Genomic DNA, 15,981 nt, shown 5'->3' with positions numbered 1-15,981 from the left:
TTCTCTCTCCTCATTGGATAAAAACTGTAGGATACGATAAATGTTTTCTCCTCGGCTCAGAGCAGAGCAGAGGGACTGACAGACCCGTGTTTCAGACCAAACACTCTATGTAAGTGATTGCTGTCGGAAGATATAACTATTTAAGACTTATATTAACACAAATATATCACTTACTTCTGCTTTAAGTAATAATAACAACTACAGGGTACTCATGTAATAGTACAGTAATGTCTACAGTGTACTTAAGTAATAATATCGTCATGGATACAGAGTACCTATGTAATGACATAATTATGGGTACCAAGTACTTAAGTAATAATAATAACTACAGAGTGCTCATGTAATAGCAGAGTAATGTTTACAGTGTACATATGTAATAATATAGTAATGACTACTGAGTACTCATGTAATGATATGAATATGGGTACCAAGTACTTTAGTCGTAATATAGTAACAACTATCTACTCATGTAATAATATAGTAATTATGGCAGAATACTCATGTAATAACACAGTAATGTATACTAAATATGAGTATCAAGTACTTAAATAATAACATAGTACCACAATGACGTTTAGGTGCATAGGGACATAAAATTATTTTAAAAATTGGTTTAAAATCCCCAAAATCTTAACATACTCAAACACGAAAATAAGCGAGACTTGAAAGTGTTGACCCACATGTCATGTCCGTGGTTAAATCGGTTCCAAAAAGTGTTGATTCATTATAGAAAAGAAGAACAGAAATGATGTGAAATTGTGCGGTGGAGCTGACAGAGGGGACGTAACATCCTCTTTTGTAGAATAAAGCTGTATTGTTTGTGGGAAATGTGGCTCAACTTCTGGGAAACACAAGCGCTAAAAATACCTCCGGTGCTGATGATGCGTTCATCAATAAACATCCAGAATCTGCATTTGTTGTCGTTTTTTTTTTTTTTTTTTTAATAATCCGACCGAGGACTCACCGTTGTGTTTTAGATTATGGTATGGTACGGGGGGGTCGTGCTCTGTGGACACTTTGATAATCCTTTTTTTAATGAGCAAACTTGCATAATACAGTACATCAATATATCATATTACATATACAGTATCATGTTTACAATAATGATAAAATCCCAGAATGCATAACTGTTAACCTGACCAGAGTGAGGCCGGCAATGAGTATAAACACACACAGGCACATGAGGACACAGACACACACACACACACTTGGAAAATTATCTTCTTTCTACACGACTGCACAGCTGGCCAGCACAGGGATCGGCGCTTCCCACATTTGTGCTCTATCATGAATCTGCTCGGGGAGTGGAACGGCCAGTTTAGCGCTCCTTTTCAAAACAAAGCCAGGAATAGACTAACAGTGCACTCCTCTCTCTCTATCCCTCCACCTCTCTCCCTCTCGCGCCACAGGGAAAGATAAACTGTCATAACACACCCGTGTAGATCAAAGATGCGATAAGAAGTGTATTGAACTGAGGACATATGCAGGGGTGAGGGTAGAGGGGGTGGCGGGGGGGCGCTAAGACTGTGTATGTGTCTAGAACCAGTGGGGGGACCATTTATGGGAAAACTTATGGCATGGTGCCATCGGAGGCCAACGGAGGGAATGGAGAGAAAGAGAAGAGAGTCAGTGAGCGTGTGTGTGTGTGTGCTGGTGGTGGTGGAGGTGTGTGTTTGTAAAAGAGAGTGTGTGTGTGTAGAGAGAGAGAGAGAGGAGGGGGGTGGTGGTGGGGGGCAGACAAAATCTGATAAGGAGCAAAACAAAATCGAGGTAAAGACTGGGTGAAAGAGCAGGAGAAATTGCGTGTGCGCAGCCAAAAAAAGATGCAGAGGCAGGAGATAGAGACTGGGAGGAGAAAGACAAAAAAGAAAAAGAGAAAGAGAGAGAAAGAAAAACACAGTACAGTGCTACGGAAAGAGGACAAAAAAAAGAAGGAGGAGGAATCCGACTGATAAAGTGAGTTTGGCCGATATCACAGCGAGAAAGTGCAGCGTTTAAATAATAAAGTGTCATCTGTTGCAGGATCCGTCCAGCAGAGAGCACTGACAGGTGTCAAATGTCCCACATCTGGGTTAACCCCATTAAAACCCATAATAACCAGAACTATAACCATAACCACAAGCGGTCCCTTCCTGCTGCTGCTTCACATTAAAAGCATTCAGCTGGTTTAAACACGTGGAGGCTTTTATTGTGGCGGTGTTTCATAAAAAACGCAGCCTGCGTAACGAAATGTAAGGCTTTTACTTTGAAAAAAGCGGCTCAGTGTTATTATTGGCTCGTTTCTTCATCGTTTGTTTGGCCTCAGCGTAAACACACACTAACTGCTCTTCTAACAAAGTAGTTGTTGCTCAAGGAGCGTTTGAAGTGGCGCTGGACCGTGGTACTTCCTGTTACGGCCAGCGTAGCAATGTCGATGATTATGACTTATTTGTGCTGGCCCTCGCAGAAACCCCAGTATCAGTTTGGCTCCACCAAAAAAGGCATATAAGGTAAAGTGGCCGTGAAGATAAAACGCAGGGAGGAATTCAGTGAAGCGCTTGTACTGTATTACACCAGATAACAGATTCCCTCTGTGAAGTCCAACGTCGAACATTTCGCTTGGCTGCCAAGTTCACTCTGCAGTTCTTCACCTCCGTCCAAACCAGACGACTCCTCCTCCTCTTTCTTCATACAGATCACTTGCTCTCACTAACCTGCCTTCAGCATTACAGTAGCAACAGCAGACAAGACGCTCTCTGGTCTCGAATTAGCTTGGCAGTGATTTATTTGTAGTAAAAAATATATATAAGAAACCCCACACCTCGAAGAATTCCTCAAACTCAACTTTTTATTCCTCCTTCACTTTGTCTGCAAACTCTGGGCCTGCACTGGACGGAGCGTGTAAAGTGGAGAGAGGCAATAAAAACATTCCCCCGCCAACATGCGAGCCTGCGTCTCTCTCCACTGTAGGTCCTGCCTACTATCTGATAGAAGTCGAAAAGCTGCCATCTTGGCAGGAAGCGCAGCATTTTTTCGCTTGCTGAAAAGCTTTGCGTGTCTGTGTGTCCGTGCCAAAACCATTCATCAGGGACAGCCTCTTGTCTCTGAACTGTCAACTTTTCAGGAACTTAAAAAAAAAAAAGGCGCAGGGCTTGATTTCAGAATCAAAGAGTCCGTCCAACCGAGACCTGAAAGGAGTTTCATAAATAACACGGGTTTTTTGCAGGAGTTTCCCAATCTATTGAGAAAGCAATAAATGTTTTTGTTGGAGGTGAAATCATCAATCAAGGATTTCACTCTGGACCCAGACAGAAATATCTGGCCTTCTTTTCTTTTTCTTTTTTTCTTAGCTGCTATGCACTATTCACTGTGCTGCTCACGGCTAACTTTGTTAGGGCAGGTATCACACACAGGGAAGGTTTATCAAAGCTTCTTCACTGTAATGTAGATTTAACAAGGAACTAAGCAACATTTGACCTTTATTAAGTTTAAAGTATTAATGTATTGAACAGCTTCTCAGTAATTGTGATGGTTAAATGACACCTAGCGTCTCTTGGCTGAAAACCAAGCTTCCTAGATTAGCACCTCCGAACCGGTGTCCCAGATCGTCTTAGCGGCACCACAACACATAACCCGTAATCTGTTGTGTCTGACAGATAAGACTACACAAATATACATATCGTAACATATATGATATATAACGCTATTCACCGCTCCATGGATTGCTTTCTTGTCGGCTTGGTTGAAAAAAACGCACATGGCCCAAAAGGAGAGGGAGGAGGGTTAGCAAAACAGCGTAAAAGCGACCGGACTTGCATAGTTTCCCTTTAAACAAGGTTGATGAGTAAAGATCAGTAAAGCTGTCGGTTGTAAAAAAAAAAAAAACGAACGCTAAAAAGCTCTGAAAGACTACATCCACACAGCTACGGTTTAACTTCAACGTTTAACGCCTAAAGGTGTTAAATGCGTCATGAATAATAAAATACAAGCGTTACTGACCCCGTCGTCTTTGCTAGCAGCTGTTGAGAAGTTAAACTCTGCATTTTAACTCTTTAGCTGCCTTTGCTGTTTTTCCTACTAATCAGCTGCAGAGTAGACGACCAGTTTCCTGTCTACGCACGCTCGGTGAACCTGATTGGTTGTCTTGTGTATGTGTCCTCAGGTCTGAGAGAGTATGGACGGAGATCTTTAGAACCCGGCTCGGACGGAGATTGTGCAGCTGAGGGAAACCGCTAAATCAGGCGACCCCCTTTTACACATTATACATGTTAATCTGATCGATTGTTGATATAAAAATATTGACTGGTGCAGCTTTAAGTTAGAATTCAAGCGTTTGTTTTTGCCTTGTGTTAAGACTGAATTTAACACCAATGCATTTCAGAAGTTTAGCTTATTTTGTGAAGTAAAAAAAAAGTTCTCCTACAAAAGTAAAAAGGCATCAATACGATTATCTGGAGTTCACAATAAGGTATCTGATTGATACCAATATCTAAAACTTTAAATGATACCTAGTGCTGATAGAAATGGAAGAGCTACCCTGTGCAGAAACATGTAAAAAAAAAAAACACGCACTCACACACACACACACACACACACACATAGTATATTCTCATTGCAGGCCGCACCTGTGCCAAACTCAGGTCCTTAAAGGGGGATACCACTCAATTTGAGCTTAAAAAGAAAATCCTAGAAAAAAGTCTGGACTGTGGAAGTGATTGTTCACGTCTCATCTTTCCAGAAATGAGGCCTAAGAGTCTGTCCTGCTCCCGACTCTGAGATGTCACACTGATGTACAGCTCTACTGCACACACACGCGCACACACACACACACACACACACACACACACACGCATGCACACACTGAGCTGGAAAAACGATGACAGAGTCCAGAGTGTTTTATTTTCTCTGGGATCAGGGGACATTTTCCAGCGTGGAATCCATCACGCTGTCACAATAATGGAGCTTGAAGAACAAAAATGTCTCTTCGGGGCTTCAAAGCGACTCTCCCTTTTTTATTTCAGTGACAGATTACAGTCTTTAGCTTTAGAGAAGAGCTGCTCATAAATACAGATTTTTGCCACGATGAGGCTTAAAAACAGGAAGTGTAAATACTTCACTTGAGTGATATTCCCCTTTGAGTGACCCCTTCCAAAAAAAAAAAAAAAAGGTGCAATAGTAAATATGCTTCGTAATACAGTACATATCTCAGTACCAGCCCATCGGACTGGATCAGAGCAACATTGCTACTGATTGTTGGACAAAGGCAACGTCTCTCTCTCATTTTTTTTATTTTATTATATATCTATGGTTCCTGCTTCTACGCTTGGTTGGACTGAGGAATGCTAGGGCAAAAGAGTCCATGGGAAGTTGTGTTTTATACTTAGAAAACTATTTTTTTTTAACTTTTTTTCTTTCTTGGTCCAGTTCGTCCCTTTTCTATTTAGAGGATCTCATCTGCTTATACTCAGCAGATAAATTAGCGTCTTCAGGTTTTTCAGGTTGTGTGTGAGGTCTGGAGTGTGTATATAATATGTGTGTGTGCGCGCGCAAGAGAGAGAGACTGAGAAAGAGAGACGGAGGAGGAGTGGAGGACTGTGGAGGAATGAGGGAGTACAGGGTCAGAGTGAGGGGACAGGCTTGTTCAGTCAGCTGGTGGATGAAGAATTGATCCGGGGGGAAATCTTCTCTTTTTTGTTGTTTTTTTTTTGTTTTGGCGCAGAGGGAGAAACAGAAAGAGAAGTCTCGAGAAATCTGTCTGAGGAGGAATAAAAAAATCCTCCTTTGTTGCATTTTTCTTCGTTTGGGCCTTCGTATCTGAATTCCTGAAAACCTGTGATTGCATTAACATACTGACTTTTTCCCCTCTCTTTCTTCAGTCCAGACATCTTTCCTCTCAGATTTTGGAGGCTTTTTTTTCATTAGCACCTTTTTCTCCTGAAGATTCATTTTTATCCAGACAGGTCATCTCTTCTCTTCTTTTTCTTTTTCTCTTTCTTTCTCTCTGCCTCATTTTCCCCCACACGCATCATTACTGCTTGATGTCGGAGCCAGCTTTTCACCTCTCCCTCTTTTTCTTCCTCCGTGGTTAATTGCTCGTTTTATTTTGAGGACCACTTCTCGTCTCTTCTTGTGCGATCCATCCACTGAGCTTTTTTATTCCTCACAGTCCGGGCCTGTCCTTTGTCCCTTGGTCCTTTTTTTTTTTGGACATCCTCCTAACGCATTCAGGTTTTTGTCTCTCCTTTTCAGCTCCCTCTGTCTCTTTTTCAGTTTCTAGATTTTACTACATTCCAGGATCTTTTATCCAAATGTCCTTCTCCGGCGGCCTCAGGGTTTCTTTGGTCGGCCGTTGCGCGGCAGGTTCTCCACCGTGTTGCTGAGCCGGTACTTGACGATGATGCTGTGCACCGTGGACTTGGGCATCCTCAGCTCCTGCCCGATGGCCCCTTCTGACTTGCCGTCCTTCCAGAGGTCCACCACCCGCTGCCGCTGCACCACATCGTGCTCCTTGGTCTTCTGGCAAACACCGGCGGCGGCGGCGGCTGTGGCGTTTGGCCCTCCGGTGGCTCCCCCAGCAGCAGCAGCTCCCCCGGTGGCCCCAGCAGCGGCGGCGGCTTCTGTGGGGGCAGACAAGCGGCAGACTGTAGTGGAGACTCGGAGAGGGGAGCAGGATAATGTGACACTTTACTTGGTCCCCGTAGGGAATTCTCTTTTAGTTTGCCTCCCCTCCTCTGCAGGGAGGTCAGAGGTCAGAGGAGGAGGAGGAGGGCTAGCGGAGCTGGAGAGGCGTTCAGTGTCCAGCTCAAGGACACTTCACTTCAGCGGGGCAGGTGCTTGCAGACATGAGGGCCTGGACTCCATGTCTCCTATAACCTCTACGCCCCTCCTGCACTAAAATGTGGGACTCCTCTCAGCGCAGATGAGCGAGCAGCTTCCTCATGGCAGTACTGATGGCTGAAACAGGTTTTTCCAAAAATGCGAGTCAAGATATCGAGCGAAATGCTGAGATATTGCCATGTGAGACAGCACAAAACAATCCTTCATGGAAGCGTTCGGTGTATCATTACATTTTGTTGCAAGAGTTCACAGGGTGCAGCTAAAGTTGTAGATGTGTAGTTAAAGTGCCACGGCAGAGACATGCATATTTTTGGACATGTTTTGTGTACTCAAGTGAGGGAGCTTTTCTCAGGAGAGTGCTGTTAATGGAGGGAAGCTAGGAGGTCGCAAAAAAAAAAAAAAAAAATCTGAGGATTGTGTTGTTTTAACTCCGTCCATTTCTCCTGCTCGCTTTTTTTCCTCCTTCTCCTCCTCCTCCTCCTCTGGCTGAGTCTAAAAAGGTCAGGAACCAGCGGAACCCCAATCAAGACCACAAATGCGGCCTCATTTGCTGCGTGCTTGCGCCCTGCCAGAGTTCAGGATGTTGAGAAGTCGACTTTGGGCCCGTTCTTGGCCCCCGGGCGTTCGGCTCAGCTGCTCGCCACGAAGCCCCCGCGAGCAAAAAAAAAAAGAAAATCCACGGACACAACACAACTTGTGAGCGACTATTTCTGAACAGCAGTCGCCGGGGCCCAACCCTCCGCTGGTTCACAAGTCACAACACGACATTTACACAACTAAACTACTTCTGTGGTTTCTGTCCCTCTCAAAATACCTTGGTACAAAGTCCGAATGTTTTCTTGGCACGGCCCGACTCAGACAGGCTGAGCATAATGACATTTTCAGAGATAGGCTCTGGCTCTCTAAAATGCAATGCTTTTGACAGATGTCTCAGTCTACAATTACATAAATCAAGATACACTGAGTGAGAGGCAGGCGCAGCACTGAGAGAGCCGGCTGTTGTGGTTTTTACGGCAAAGCTATTGGGGAATATCAGGTTTTACCAGTTATCTCTGCCACATCTCAGCTATCTAAACATCTCCGAACACGAATACACATGCAGAGCGGAGAGTGCGTCTGGTGAGCATATGTTGTTACCAAACTAATTATGAGAAAATAAATTCACAAACTGCCTGTGTGCACTGACATAGAGCAGACAAGGGGAGTTGGACAAGAAGCCAAAACAAAATAGATTTTTCTTTTTTCTTTTTTATGACTTTAATTCTAAAGCTTTTAACTCAATAAGTAATGAGTGCCACAACAGCGCTTCACGAGATAAAATACACATGCTTTGAAAAAGGAAAATACTCCTCAGGCAGGTCTGATAGCACAGACTGTGCTTTTATTGTTGCACAATGTGTCATTACTGCTGAGCAGAGTATTGAGGTTTTGAGGTTGGACATGTTAAGAGATGAAAATGCCTTAATATAGCAGAGCAGCACGTTTATGTTTGATTTTTGGTAATGTCTATTTCAGGTGTTTATCTGGCAGCCACTTCAGAAAACCCTGCTACAGATGTTTTTTTCCGATATGAACTCCTTTCTGGATTTTGAAAGTTTCACAACCTAAGCTGCTCAGGGAGATAAAGTGTCTATTCAAAGTGCTTTAAACAGTGCTGCTTTAGAAGGCCATGAGCAGTGGCTCTTTATTCCACATATTTAAGGATTACACTGAAATTTAATAGTTAAATACGGCCGCACTTGATCACAGAAATAAGTGGAGGGCATAAAAACTTTTCCTCAAATTCCCACAGTCAGTAATTACAATAAAGCCCCGGCATTTTTTTTTTCATTTTCTTTACTGAATGTTTTTCCACAACAACATAACCATATAAAGATGGAATTCCTCAGATGGTATCTTTAAATAGGAGCAATGTTTTGGACTGGATTTGCCCATCATCAGTGAAAGTTGCCAAGTAATCAAACCCAGATCTCTAAGCCAAAATCTGTGCCTCTCCGTCAGGGTGTCGTGGAGCCTCTGGCAGAGCTGATGAGCAGCCTCTGAGAAATTTCACAACAGAGCGACTATATTAAAAAGCTGCTATATCAAACAGCTCGGGCTGCTTGTGTTTTCTGAAAGGTGTTGAAGGAAACATGGAGAAGGTTTAAGAACACAAATATGAAATTCCCGAGGCTTTACCTCCTCTCCCTGTGTTTGTTGCCAAGTTATTTGTCATTATACGCCAAATATTTTCATATCTAATTCCCTATTTTTTTTTCCTTTTCCTATAATTAAATTATTAATGATTCATCTTGAACTTGAGTGAGTGTGTGTAATCTGGGATGACTGGAAAACCCACACATGTGTGTAACCTCACTTGACTGTTAGTATGTGAGTCAGAGCAGCCAGAAGGCTAGACACAGGCGGTGGTACAGTAGTAGCTAGCAAAGAGGCAACAATAGTGGGAAGTGCTACATGGGGGAAGCCACGCCCACTTTTGGGCAAGTCCAAAAAAATGGATTAATGATTAAAACCTCACCTAAAAATAGTCCACATCACAAAACCAAGACATTCAAACTTTGTTTCTCCTCTACAGCAATTTAGACAAAGCTGAGACTTGAATTAAAAATGCTCAAAACTGAAGAAATCCTTACTTTTACGCTCTCTATGGGTTCAGCTCCAAAAACACTAAGTCCTACATTTACCATAATGCAGAAATGTCTTTAATTGGACCCTCTTGCATGGTAAAAGTCTTTCAAACTCAATGGTCCTGCTCTACGATGCAGGTTTTTAGTTCTAAGTAAGTCGTTTCCAAGTCCAAGCTGAGATAACCCAGATCATCTACTCTGGAGCCATTTAAAACATTATACAGCTTTTACATGCTCCTTTAAAAATGACAACTTAAAACAAAATATTTATTTTACGCTCTAGGTAGCAAAGTCTTAAGGTTCAAACATCGTCTGTATTAGCCATAACTCACTCAAAGAAAGGTTTCCTTTAGGTACACAATGAAAGCACATGGCTTTGAGATGTACTAAAAATCCACTGTTGCTGTGGTGCTGCAACAATCAACAGGTTCAGCTCTCTGCTGAGACATAAATCAGTTCCTGCGCCAGAGGCAGCTTCGGCGCGATTGCAGTAACACCTCCGCAAAGAAGCATAAATCAGGCTTTAATCACCGGCTTGCCAAGTGTCAGACAGATCAAACAGACTGGTTTTCGTCTTCTGTAAATTGCCCTGAACTACAATGATTATAATTGCCCCAATAATATCCTGTGATGTTTATTAAAACAGATTGTAACGCTTTTTCTCACACTCAGATTCACATACAGAGCTTTTGCATTTATGGGTGAAGCCAAACGTTCCCAAAATTCATCTTAATTGACCCCCTAAATTGTTTCCAAATAAGATAAGGCATTCTTTCACACGTTAACTGTGTATATTCGAATTTGCTTGTCGTAGCTCTTCAAAATAAAAGTATATCAAAGAAACAGCCAAGCCCAAAATGCCTTCTACTCACATCTGTGCCTTTATATGGAATGAAAAACGTTCAGATATCTAGGGCACCACTTTTATGGATATTTCCCTTTAATTCAGCCTGATATATTTGATGTATCTGTAACCCTGGATATCTTAACCTGAAATTAAAACAAACTGCTCCGGGCTTCAGCGCAGCACAGGTTTGTAATGGCGGCTCCGACACCTGACCTCGCCATTTATCTGCCGCAGTAGAGGATATCAGTGTCAGCGGAGCTTCAAACACTGACCTGATATGAACGATCCCGGTGGCATCTGATTGTAGTTGGCCCCTCCCATGTGTAGGGCGCTCGGGGGGGCGGGTGTGAAGGGGGCTCCATAGTTGTGAGGGGTGGCGTAGGGTCCTGGAGGTATGGGCTGTACGGGCGGGGTGGGGTGGGGAGGGGGAGAAGAATAATCTTTTATTCTCAGGGACAACGTTCATGAGGGTTATATGATGTGTGAAAGCAGATGAGATAACAATAAGGAAAATACGACAAACCACTTAAGAGTTATATAAGCTGAGAAAAAAAAAATGGCTGACTCAGCAGCTGTGGAGTGAAAAAGCACAAGTGGGTGACAAGATAATGGGCTCTGTGTTTTCATTGGCTGTCCTCCATCTATTATTTTTCCACTGAGCGCAGGCAGCCTGAGCAGGTTTCAACTTGTGAGCGTGGCTGTTAAAATGTGCATAACTCAATGTGTGTGTGTGTGTGTGTGTGTGTGTGTGTGTGTGTGTGTGTTCAACAGAAGGCTGCTGACCGGGGGTGTGTGCGTCTCGGTGCCCTTGCTGGCCAGCCGGCTGAGGATGCTCCTCTCGGACATCTGCAGGCGCGCGGCGATGGGCGGGACTCTGGACAGCGTGGCCGGTAGCCGCGTCACGTCGGCCTTCATGTCGCTCAGCAGCTCCTCCAACTGGTTCAACACTGCAATGACAACAACAAACATCAACGACCACTGAGAAAATACATTTATGATACATATTTACATTATTTAGCTTCAATTCCCTGCCTTGTTTGCTATTTATACTTTGTTTTTGATATATCTGAGATGTATTCAGTTATTTCAGTATCAGTATTATAGAGTAAACACAGGCAATATTATTTCATTTAACGACCACGGTGCCTGCCACCGCCTTAATGGAGTTATTTAAAAGTTATTACGCCAATGCTTTTGTGGTTAAACATCATTTATTTAGTCCAAACACCATTAACACAGTTTGAGCTCGGCCCATTTCTCATTCTGTCATCACATCCCTACATGGAATTACTCACACACACACCGCACACACAAACTGCACGATTTGATAAAGAATATTTATGGACGTTGGTGAGCTCCAGCACCGTTACGTGCAGAAACACAAGTCGAGAACAAGTACAGTAGTGCGTGCTGAGCGAAACAATATAAACATGGACAGACTTGCCGGGCTAGGCGGTGAGGAAATGTTTGGAGCTATCACTTAACATGGTGTAAGCTTATCTCCTTTGGCTTAAATTGGGAGTCTGCTCCAGGCAGAGCGATATGGTTGCAGCAACAGGAAACGCAGCGATTGCACAACGGCAGCGAATGGTGAGATGTGTCGCTGTCGGCTTTGTGTATCGCTCCTCCATTGTGCGTCTGATTATCTGTTTGCCGATCTCTCCTCGCTCCGTCTAAATCTGTGCATCTCTGTCAAAAGGTTCATCTCAGCTTTCATGCAGAGATTTGAAAAACAGAACTATTTTTTGCCCCCCTCTCCCTCTCCCTCTCCCTTCTCTCTCTTCTCCTCCCTGACCTTTATGCAGGACGGCGTTGGCTGGTTTGTTGCCCGCCAGCGACTCCTTGCTGAGGTGCTGGTGCGACTCGGCCAGGCACTCCACCTCTGCGAAGCGTGCGTTGAGCGCCATGGCCGGGTGGGTGGGGTCCTGGGTCATGTTCAGATAGGCCGCCCGCCGCAGCTGCTCCTCGATCACCAGCGCCTGCTCCAACAGCTGGAGGAGAACAGGGTGCAAGGGAGCAAGGTGGAGAGGAAAGGAAAGGAAAGAGAAGGAGGGAAATGTTTTGTGTGTTTGGTATTTCTGCAAACTGTGTGCGGTGCTGTTAGAAAACATGACATCATGTTCATATTTAGCAACTCAGCTGGTCTGTGCTGCCTCATATCAACGATTAAAGCAGTTCGGTTGTCATAATACACTATTTTTTCAACATAACCCTTTAATGTTTCAATTTGAATGGATTATTTTCAATCACAAGAATTAAATTGTGATGCTCAATTCATTTTTGATACAAATCTTCCATTCTGCGTTTACTATTTCATTGGTTCAAGGGTTTTTTCTGTATAAAAGCTATGGTTGCACCTTCCATATCCGTTCTTTAGCTGTAGTGTAACATGGAAATGGATCAGTGTAGTTTGAAAAACTTTATTTTACCAAAGTTTTGATGCTGGTTTTTTCAGATCTTTTTTTTTTTAATGCATGTAGGGCAACTGTGTCCATTTACAGCAGTTACATCACTGTTCCTACATTGCTTTCTGCAAACAGAGAGCTCTATATGAACATTTCATTAGATCAAATAACCTGAATTCAAAAGGGATTCACAAGAGGAAGGATTGACCTATTGCTTTGATTTACTTTTGAACATAAAACAGTGAGAGACGGGTCGATAACGATGTGAGAAGAAAAAAAAAATCATGGTAAGGTAGAAATATCTGGTATTTCTTCTGCAGGTGCTGTTGGATTCAAACCATCCACTGAGTCACGGCATCAAACCAACATTTCAGTCTGTGCAAACCCTCCTCAGAGTTCAAGAGGATGTATATATCACGTAAGCTCCTCCTCCGCACAGCTGCATTCACTGAGCGGCGTCACGCTGTGCAGCTGAAGCCACTGATTGCATTGAGAGGCGTTAAAGGTCCTTAGGATCCATACTAATAATGAAGAAACTAAATCAGAGAAAACCTCACATGAGCTACTCAAAATAAATAAAAATCAAAGGAACCCAGTCAAGTTATCTAAAGTAAATTGTTGAGGTTATAAATCTTTGGAGCAGATGTACGTACATGTGATTTAAACAGTTCCCCTCTTCTCGTTACGTTTCAGCTTGGAAACTACTTCAGTAAACTCATCCGTTAAATGTCACTCTCCCACAACCTTCACTTCTTCTGCATTTGCTTTTTTCCACATAAATCAGTATCTTTGTTGTCATAGCAACATTAATACAACCAATTCGTGGGAATTCAATTTCATAATTCAGTCATGTGTGTGTCTGTGTGTAATCGTCTTTCGAAATCAGCTTTCATGTTACTCAACAATGAATTACGACTAAAACATCCTACGTGAGGGGGGAATTTCTTCTTGATGTCAGAATTTCAAAAATCATAATGTAGCAAGAGGGATAGTAAGAGACGACGAGAGCGAGAAACAGACACAGTAAATGAGGATGTTGAGGGCAGGATCCGAAACATGTGAGCCGCTCAAAAACAGGATGAGAGCTCTTCCAGTAATGCAGCGGTCAGCAATACCATCCAGCCAATATGTGGGTCTTGGGGCATCTGTCATCCAACCATCAAAAGAGTCAGGTGATCCGACATACTCGGAAATGTTGCTAAAATAAGTTTTCATATATGGAAGTGGGGATGGGTGTTTAACCGCCAGACTTTTTCAGCGGTAACCGATCGATTCTGTGGTAGAGAGAACTGAAAACTGACGAGTCATCAATAAGTAAAAATAAAATAGTCATCGTATAAGTCGTCATTTCTTGATTCAAACTCATAATAATCATAATCCCTATAGTCATAGCAGTAGGTTCGTTACCTTTAATTGTCGGTGCAAGCTATTTTTAGAACGACGGCGCCGAGCCGCAAGCTGCTCAGAGCTACACTACGGAGGCTAGTGGGATTTCTTGGTTTCCCTCATCAAACTCATCAAATACACAATCCAACAACTCCAAAACGCTGTTGTGGACAAGTTGTGAGCTGCACATTCACCACGCTATGAGATAATAACTGAACGTAACGAGATGGAGTTGTTTTAGAGGTGAACTCATGCAAAACCGCTGATATGCGTTCCCGTCAGGAGCAGGTTTTCAGCTAGCAGTCTCTGCATTTGCCTTGAAAACAACTCTGTCTTGTAATGTTCCGTTATTATCTCATAGCGTGGTGAATGTGCAGGTCACAACTTGTCCACCAGAGCGTTTTGGAGTTGTTGGATTGTGGATTTGATGAGTTTGATGAGGGAAACCAAAAAATTCCATTAGCCTCCGTAGCGTAGCTCTGAGCAGCTCGCGGCTCTGCTCCGCCGTTCTAAAAATAGCTTGCACTGACAAGAACCTACTCCTAAAACTGTAGGGATTATGGCAATGGGCCTATTTGCCAAAAATGTTGAACTATCCCTTTAAACTTAACATTTAAAGGTCTCATCTTACCTTAAAGCGTCGAGCCAGGAACTTGTTCTTCATCTCCAGGAAGTTGCCTTTATTCGCCTGCGACTTGAAAGGCTCATTGACGATGGCGAACTGCGGGTCGTTCTGAATGTCCTGCCACCGGGCGTAGCCGTGACTGGCACAGGGGTCAAGGGTCGTAAATAACAGCATTTAACAGACAAGAGTGAAGCAGAAGAAGTGCGTCTGCCATTATTTCTACCCAAACTTAAACATTGAACATATCACGTACGTCCTCAGACACAGTTATGTGCTAAACTCTCTGAGCCAAACAAGACTTTTGAAAAGAAAACACTCCTTCCGGTCTTTATGCTAAGCTAAGCTAAGATACACTAAGCTGAACATGAACTGTAAAGAAAGAAACATGAAGGCTAGATCTGTCTGAAGTTCATAAATACCCTTAGTAGGCAATTTTTAGACAACTGTTTCAACCGCCTCCCGTCATTACGCTAAGCTACGCCGCAGACCACAGAGAGCCATCCATCTGGTCGTCTAAATCCAATTTCCCACAATCTTGATCTGTTTCTTTAACCTAAATGTTGATTATGAGGGTGATTTGTTTCATTTTTCATCTTCTTAAAATACTAAATTGCAGTTATTTCAGCACAAAACACATTTGAGGCAGCCGCTGAAACAAAGCATCCCTCCCTTTTTTTTGCTTCAGCCTGACAGCCTCGACATTAACTCGCAGAATAATGAAAACAGAGTTTTATGTGAATGCTGCATGGCCTTAATTACCATAATAGAGAGAACAACATGAACTAAATGACCCACTGCATCAGCTTCCAGCAGCCACAGTTTGCTGTTTACTGAGCTCTGGCTGGCTTGTTGACTTATTACGCTGGGCTTCTGCCGGCCGACAGAAAAATAAACACGAGGGGTCATCGCGCGGGCAGCCGCTGTCAAGGATACATCACAATTCCCGCCAGCAGCCAGAAATCGTGCCGGCGGTGCCAGATCTCGTTCATCTTCCCCGAGGAGATGGCAGCCCGCTCCTCGTTCTGCCAGAGAGTGTGCAGCTCTGCAGAGGTGAAGCCAGAACAAGGTACAAAACAAAAAAGTGAGGTTGGTCTGAAAGTGCTTACATGGCTGGAACCTGGCTGCAGGTGTTTCCACAGCAAACAGAGCTTTTCTGAGTTTATAATCAAGGTGGAGACGGTTTTAGCTCACTGATGCTTTCACACAGAAGCTCTGGAAAACAGGGAAGATGTTGTTTTAAATTGTTTTAGCTGTGAATTTCATGTCATGGCAGCT

The 15,981-nt window shown here is 43.3% G+C and overlaps 2 protein-coding genes across 4 annotated transcripts in view; one reads left to right on the top strand and one right to left on the bottom strand.

The window, feature by feature from the left end:
* Window positions 1–15,981, top strand: part of tm4sf5 (transmembrane 4 L six family member 5) — a 252,573-nt gene that overhangs the window by 158,754 nt on the left and 77,838 nt on the right. The window lies entirely within an intron of this gene.
* chd3 (chromodomain helicase DNA binding protein 3) overlaps window positions 1–15,981 on the bottom strand; it is a 48,679-nt gene that overhangs the window by 2,938 nt on the left and 29,760 nt on the right. For 2 of the 3 annotated variants that reach the window (XM_085759851.1, XM_085759852.1), the window contains exons 35-40: window positions 15,640–15,748; window positions 14,713–14,845; window positions 12,086–12,281; window positions 11,074–11,237; window positions 10,563–10,689; window positions 6,171–6,596 (exon numbers count right to left, since the gene is read on the bottom strand). In XM_085759851.1, coding sequence (XP_085615977.1) covers window positions 6,307–6,596; window positions 10,563–10,689; window positions 11,074–11,237; window positions 12,086–12,281; window positions 14,713–14,845; window positions 15,640–15,748 — 1,019 coding nt within the window. In that variant the 3' untranslated portion in view covers window positions 6,171–6,306. Of the gene's footprint in view, window positions 1–6,170; window positions 6,597–10,562; window positions 10,690–11,073; window positions 11,238–12,085; window positions 12,282–14,712; window positions 14,846–15,639; window positions 15,749–15,981 lie in introns of those variants that run through there. The other variant, XM_085759853.1, reaches the window with a different exon arrangement.

This window comes from Trachurus japonicus, chromosome 18 (genome assembly GCF_045865225.1).
Source record: "Trachurus japonicus isolate A0001 chromosome 18, Traja_1.0".
NCBI classification, from domain to species: Eukaryota; Metazoa; Chordata; class Actinopteri; order Carangiformes; family Carangidae; genus Trachurus; species Trachurus japonicus.
Note: the sequence above shows the minus strand (reverse complement) of the source record. Positions and strands in the feature narration are given on the sequence as shown.